At 37.0% G+C, this 7,763-nt stretch overlaps 1 protein-coding gene across 2 annotated transcripts in view; it reads left to right on the top strand.

Annotated features, from left to right (window-relative positions):
* Window positions 1-7,763, top strand: part of si:ch211-191a24.3 (tensin-3) — a 66,370-nt gene that overhangs the window by 9,658 nt on the left and 48,949 nt on the right. For both annotated transcript variants that reach the window (XM_024279042.2, XM_024279043.2), the window contains 6 exons: window positions 2,966-3,049; window positions 3,168-3,280; window positions 5,312-5,372; window positions 5,453-5,528; window positions 7,182-7,311; window positions 7,552-7,617. In XM_024279042.2, the coding sequence (XP_024134810.1) occupies window positions 2,966-3,049; window positions 3,168-3,280; window positions 5,312-5,372; window positions 5,453-5,528; window positions 7,182-7,311; window positions 7,552-7,617 (530 nt within the window). The remainder of the gene's footprint in view (window positions 1-2,965; window positions 3,050-3,167; window positions 3,281-5,311; window positions 5,373-5,452; window positions 5,529-7,181; window positions 7,312-7,551; window positions 7,618-7,763) is intronic.

Here is a 7,763-nt window from a genome sequence, read left to right as displayed (position 1 = left end):
ATATATATATATATAGTTTGATTTTACATAAATAAATACAACTTTTTTTTGCCTGCATGAGTTTTGTAAATTTCAAGTATTTTGACAATAGTTTTTCATCAAGGCAACAAACAAAGTTATTTTTTTTATACATATGGCTCCCACGACTGCTTATATTCCCTCATGTTGGCTCACACGGCCTAAAAGTGTCAGACGTTCAAACGGGTGGAACCGTAAAGGCTCAACACTGACATTTACTGTTGGGAGTATTTGCAGATCAAAGAGCACTGACACAACAAAAGACCTAGTGAGCGTCTTCAGCAGGCGAAAGGGCAGTCTGGCTCGCCGTGGCGACTTTAAATTTAACTGCTTCCTCCTTTTCAGGCTCTCCATTCAACATATGGGTAAATCCAGACAAAAGCAAACGTGACAACTCGGCACACGTTAGCCTGTAGGCAGTATTTTTTATCCTAAAATGTAGCAAACAATCAGATCAAGCCTGTTTTAAGCTTTCTGGTGTGCACGTGCGAGTGTGCACACTCTTCCTAGTTGTAAAGCTGACTCACAGTTGGGAAATATCTGGTTGGCATGAGCCTGTTTTGTCAGGTCAATGATATCAGCCATGTGGGAGATTACTGCTCTTAGTAAATACATTTTAAGAAATTTAGCTTAAAAATGAAGAATTTTAGAAACAAATTCTCTGACATGCATCAGTCTGAACAGACGACCTGCTTTCGTGGCACAAAGTGACTCCAGAGAGGTTTCCCTCTGTTTATGAGTCACGCTGGGTTTGTTGCAGCTCCAAGCGCAGACCGCTCTGCTAAAATCGTGAGATGGCAAGTTTACCCAAAAGGTCCAACTTGATTAAAACCACTCTGTTTTCATTCCATCCTGAATGCAGACTCTGTCTGGGCCTTCAGGAGTCTCCAGGTTGTGCTTTATTTTGAAAATTGGGTGGATCCTCCCAGGATTAGAGCCTTTAAACTTCTCCCTTCCTGGAAGACTTTGCTAAGGTCAGAGTTCAACGAGAGGAAAAAGAATGGACAAAAAAATAGATCTGTAGAGAATTAAATTTTTTTTTAAAATTGTCCTACATTTGATGAAGACTTCTGATTATGTCCATAATTTGATAGAAAAATTCTAAAGAGCAGTGAGACAAAAGAGGAACATCATGAGTTATCATGTACCTTTGGGATCTGGATAATGGCATTGATTAACCATGACTACTATATTAACATTCCTAAAGGAAATCATACTTCATCAGTTCAAGACTTGAACCTCAAGGACCCTCGTTGATTATCTCTTATTTAAAAAGTATGGAAAGAAAATAGTCTCACTCCGATTTGTGGGTGCATAATTCTTGATTTGTGCATAAATTAGGATTTGTGCATGCGTATTCTTGATTTGTAACTCCTATAATATGTTTTGTGCATAAGTAAAAAAATTAGCAGAGAGTCTTGATCAGACCACCGGCCCAACGATCTGCAGGAGTTTAGAAGGGCACTGCCTGCTATCATCATGACAAGGTGATCAGTGCTTGGGACAGAGACCCCAGTGTCTGCACTGTCAGGGTAGAGAGGAAGCATCAGGGCTGTAGAAAGGAAGCATCAGTTCTGAGAGATATATTTATTTTTAAAAAGGATAAGTGTTTTAAAATCACTTAATTAGACAATTTTTATATTAATTTTCAGGCACATCTGTTTAAGAAAGTGGGAAAATGTCAAGTTTCACCAGATATTAATCACAATCTAAGTTTAAAACAGCTGATAAGAAAACTCTAATGACCCAGCATTCTAGTTGTACTTGAACGCATCACTCATAGATGAGTCAGTGAGCGTGAAAAGAGTCTCACGATGGAATCCGTGTGTAACTTAGGCTTTGTCCGTACGTAAGAGGTGATTCGTGTGAACTTTATAAAGATATTTGTGTGTAATTAGTTTCAAGCTGTTGTCATTTTAATTTGTGCATGTGTAAATTGTATTTTGTATTTTTTTTTTATTTTGTAATTGTTTTATTTATGCACAAAACACATTATATCAGTTACAAATCAAGAATATGCACGCACAAATCCAAAGTAATGCACAAATCAAGAATTACATACAAATCATAATTTATGCACAAATCAAATATTATGCACCCACAAATTGGAGTGAGTCTATTTTCTCTCCATAAAAGTGTTCCTAGTGATCTTTGGATTATCATAAGGCCTTTTTTTTTGCCAAAATAATTTTCTAGGACATAGTTTCTACAGAGTGGCTGGAGTTCATTAGGAATTCACCTTTGAGGTGTAGGACTGTTGGTGCGAAGTGACCCCGCCCCCTTCCCGTTGCGGAGCAGAGCGGGGAGCTTCTACATTACAGCTACAAGTTTTTCCAAACAGCATTTTTTTCATGTGCTCTTGATTAACAAAAAATGAATAAATAAATACTCAGAAATGCAATTATGAGCTTAATTTAAATAATTATTTCTGAAATGTATTTAAAAACACAATTTCCATTGGAGTGGGTCTTCAAGAAATCTCGCAAAATTTCACTAAATGTATAAATTGGTCGAAGTTTTTGCCATAAAAAGACACAAATGCTCTTAAGCTTTTGGTAGCATATTTTCTAAAAGCTAGTGTCATTAGTTGTTCTTGTAATAATAATAAAAAAAATCCCTACATTTACTTAATCCATGTAATCATATCAGCAAGTCCAGAGATAAATAGGTTTAAAATAAAAATAAAGGATTTGTTTAGTTGTCCTGCACACTTAAATGTGATAAAGATATTATTTGCTTTATGGGGGAAATTATTTTTTGCTCTGATGTCAGCTTTTTCATTTTAACTCTTTAAAACCATCAGTAAAATCAACATTTCATATTTCCTTAAGCATTTGTTTTTGTCATTTTACATTTTTCCATCAATTAAGTCATTTTAGTGTAATATAAATACATATATAAGTATAAAATCTGTTTTTATGACCACTTGAATGTGTGTCCCTCTCAGTGCAGACCTCTCTCTTGACCATTTTGCCATGAGGAGGTTCTACAAAGACAAGCTGTCCACTGAGATGACGCCCTCGCAGAAACGGTGAGCGCCTCCACCTTTGGGGTCAAAGATAAGCTCCAGTTTTACACCTCGGATCCTAAATGTCATCAAGTCAATCCCCTGATCCGTGATCACTCAACCACACTGGTTTGTTTTTCAGGTACGCATGGACGCTGGGCAGTGTTCTAAAGGGGGGACTGAAGATGCGCTTCTCACCGTGTTTCCTCCTCTGTGTGGTTCTTCACGGCCTCCCCAAAATACACCCTGATGGAGGTGAATAAAATCACTACATATGTGCTCTTCCATTTATCAGCTAATCTTTCCTTAGAGCTTAAAGCTACATTCACGCCAAACGTGCATTCAAGCATCCTCGTCCAATAAAAAGTTTGTCAATACTCATTAATGCACGTTTTGGATTAATATGTAGCTACACGAGTTTCTGCAACCATTTTTGTGCTTTATGAACAAAACACTCGGCCATTAAGTGTAAATTGAAAGCTAAACCAGGTCAAACTTTGACTAATAAGGGACTTGGATTTGGCAGTGACATAAGGATGATGATCCCTTTTTGCGGTTTGTTCCTGGCTGGAAATTTTGCATGTCAAAATAAAACTGTGAGACCTGGAGCAACTTTTGTAAATCTTGCTCCAGGTCGACATTTTGGAACAAACTTCTTGCATCAGAAGGTGGTAGACATGCTATAGTACACAGTGGAAAAAGAAGAAGCCCCTCACTGCTTGTCCAGTGTGAACACCATGGGCTAAAAGGGCGTTAAAGACCCAGCATTGAGCACATGCCTGGTGTATCTGTAGCTCAGTTTGTAGAAACTCCTATGATCACTAACCCCTTTTTTAATGAGGACATTGCAGACAGACAAAAGTGACATTCCAAACTCAAAATTCTATTCCATTATAGGATCAGACTGCCAAAGCCTCTGTCTTAAACCAACGCCCGGTCCAGACACGGAACAGTGGGATCCTACAGGTTCAGGACTTTCAACGAAAAAATGAGCTCTGGAGTCTTATTTTACAGGCTGGTTGAGGAGTTTGTGTCATCTGCCTGACATAAATACCTTCCAGACACCCTGCAGTGGAGGGTTTGTTTACTTGTGTCCCACTAGCAAATAGCAAAGGAGCCAACTCAGGTCTTACAAAAGGATTATATCCTTAATGTGACCTGCTGACATCTTCATTTTCCAACTCTCACTCCTGATCCATGATAGAAAGTGTTGGAAAATAAATCAGCAATAGAGGTGAATGACACCACAGGCATCTGCTGGAGTCAAATATATTATGGGCTCTTACACGGTCATATACGCCGATGAGTCTGAAGTGTCCTGACTATAAAGATTATTCTCATCTGAATCTGGGGATTTTACTCTTTTTTTCTTTCATGAAATGCATTGTTTCAGGCTTGGTGGAAATGAAAACTAGTAATAAATAAACTGAAACTAATGACTAAAGAGAAACAAAAAATTAACTTAAAAACGTGAAAAAATGTAAACTTGAGAGAAGCAGAATTTTCCGGTTTCAGCCATAAGAAACACCTGCTCTGGATAATAATTATGGGGAATTTTTCAAGCACCTTCTGTGTCAGCTGATGCCATTTCTCCATGCAGGCTTTTGTGAGTGGATGTATTGAACAGGCTGGCGTGCTCTTAAACTGTACCCCCCTCCTGGGAAATTCCTGCAGCCCCTTCGGAAGCAAAAGTTTCATACAAGCATATGGAGTTGTCAGAGTTTTTGTGACAAACTGGAGGAGTTTCGTGACTGAAAAAAAAAAAATCTGCTAATATGTGAAACTGAAAAAAGGAAATGCAAATAAGCGGGAGAACACTGCATATATATATTTAGTAAAAAATATATATATATTCATATTCTTTATTTTTTCCTCTGTTTTTATTTCTTCTACATATGTAAAAAGGACATTAAAGAAAGTCTTGTCCCATCTGTGTCCTTTCATTTCCCAGGTATAAGAACTTGTGAAAAATCTTTTGAAATACTTAAATAAACTAACTATGCCAATTACTGTATTTACAATTATGACATTGTTGTATTTATTTATTTTTATAAGACTATCAAATAAATGCAGATACTTGGAGGAAAAACAAATCTGGCTACTCCCTCTTGACCAGTCAAGATGTACCCACCATTGGGAAAAGTTCAATAGTGATGACATCTGATTGTCTGAGTTACTGAGAAAAATAGAAAACTTTCTAATGTAAATGAATACTGTCTGCCATTTGCAAAAGTGCATAACTGTGTTAAAACTGTAACTCAACATTCTCTTCTCTACATGTGTAAGGGTGCTGCCTCTTTCTGAGGGTCTATCAAAGTCTCCAAGCTGTTTGCACATCACCAGTCTAGTAAGCTGCACATCTTTAAAACACTGTGAGTGGCATCAGGTTGGATCACCTCCTGAAATATGTGATCATCTCCATTTCAGCCACGCTAATGCTGCTCAGACGGACCGGCTCTACTTTGTGCTTCAGCCGGCTCAGCTGCTCAACGGTGACATCACAGTGAGTAGTATTCTTCCATTCATCTGTGAAGTTCATAATACTCATTATTCTATTTGTTAGCTCTTTTAATAAACTGCCTTTCGATGCAAATATTCATCATAACATTTTTGGTCCAAAATTACCTGAATTTAGCATCTAAATAAAAGCAGAAATAATATATTTTTTAATAGCTGGAAATACATTTATACGTTAAAGGGTTAAATGTGGAATTAATGTTTTAAGGAAACCTCCCTCACCTTACTGAGAAAGTGAGTAAAACTGTAACATTAGTAACTATAGTTTGCATGTTTGTAAAGTACAGAGCATACCTAATGACATGGTACACAAACAAACTTGTAGTCGCACAAAATTTAAACGAAATACTCATTTCTGGCCATAAAACAGTTCATACATGTGAACGAAATATTCATATTGACATTCATGGTCTGTTGGGTAAAAACATCGATATAGAGTAAAGCTACATGATGGACAGAGACGATATGATTGAGTTTTATTTTAGGCTAAAACACAAATGCATTCTAAAAAGCCTAAGATTTAATGAAATCATCATTTTTGTGAGGTATTAGGTATTTTACTGGCCACTCTAGAAATGGTATTAACATCATTATTGGTAATTTCGTAGTCAAAATTAGTATCTTGTTCTTAATAATTAACTATTTTGAGGCCGTGAATTTGTATTTTGTACAAATTAACTATTTTGTGGCTACAAATTAGCATTTGGTTGGAAAGAATTAACTATTTAGTGGCCAGGAATTAGCAATTTGTTCATAATAAACTAATTTTTGACCACAATTAGTATGTCACTCGTACAAATTAATTCTAATGTGGTCACAAATCGCCCACTATTATTGGTGCGATTAAACAATTTTGTGTCCCCGATCCATTCCACTCTCTGATTACATGCTCTCCCACTAGCTTACAGACCCTCACACCACCAACCTAACAATATCGGTGCTACAAAAATGGGGAGCAATATCTGAGATATTAAGTTGTACAGTTTTGAGCCAGATGACAGCTCAGAGGATGAAAACCAAGATGGATGGATCTTTTGTTTTTATCAAAATAGAGTGGTGCAGAGAGCTTGTGATCCATAGAGTATTTTTTTTTATCACAAATAATCTTCAAAATGCATTTTTTTTTGTCTGGTCCTGATTTAATGTTTGAATAAAGAAATACACAGGAATGCAATTTTAATCTTAATTTTCTTTGTATGTCTTCCATCATGAGAAAAAGTCCACAAAAATATGTTAAAAACACAAAAAAAACAATTGTTATTGGAGTGAGTGTTTATTTCATGGCCAGGAATTAGCATTTTGGTTGTCAAAATTATAGCATTTTGTTTGCATCATTTAACTATTTCGTGGCCAGGATTTAGTGTTTTGTTATACAATTTAACTGTTTCATGGCCACACATTATTTTTTTCCCCACGAGAAACAATATACATTAAAACAATACAAGACCTGTAACTAACTTAAAAAACAGGGAAAAAATGATAAAAATGGCATCAAATGTGGTCACAGGCTCAACTTTTTCCTAAGCCACACAGCAAATGTGTAATAAGTTAATTAAACTGGTTAAAATAAAAAGTGAGAACTTGCTGAAGAAGTTTAGGGATTGCAGAGAGCCAACAGCGCTCTTCTCTTTCATTTCAGGTGGTTTCTTATAATAAAAGCAGCTGGTCAGGGAGTCGGCAGGTCGTCTTCCGTCTTCAGTTTCACACAGGAATCACAGCCGGACACACCCTCTCTTTCTCCAAGGCGGACCTTGACTGCGCCTGTGAAGGTATTTATAACCTGTTGTCTGCGGAGTGCACACTGTACCAGCTGTTTTTAGAGCTCTACTCTATCACCAGCCCTCCAGACTTTAATCTGTAACTGATAAATCTGTCAGCCGGGCTGCTTCGTGTGCACCTGAACCAACTGTGGAGCGGTGTCAGGTGTGCAGGTGTGAAGGACGCGTGGAAACACTTTGGAGTGAAGCGTCCAGCTGTCTGATTTTTTTTTTTTACTCTGAATTTTCCAGATTCTTTGTTCCCAGATGATGGAAAGCTGGAGCTGCTGTTCTCTGAAAGTCCAGAAAGATTTGCAGGTAAACTACAAACTCCCTGTTTTATTTAAAAAAAAAGAAAAAAAGTAGAACAAATGCTACCAAGTGTATTTTTGCCGCACAATTTAGATGACTTTTTGTACTCTCTTGAAATACTTGGGTTATTTCTTCAATCCAATTCTTGGGTT

The sequence above is a fragment of the Oryzias melastigma genome, linkage group LG4, assembly GCF_002922805.2.
Source record: "Oryzias melastigma strain HK-1 linkage group LG4, ASM292280v2, whole genome shotgun sequence".
NCBI lineage: Eukaryota > Metazoa > Chordata > Actinopteri > Beloniformes > Adrianichthyidae > Oryzias > Oryzias melastigma.
Note: the sequence above shows the minus strand (reverse complement) of the source record. Positions and strands in the feature narration are given on the sequence as shown.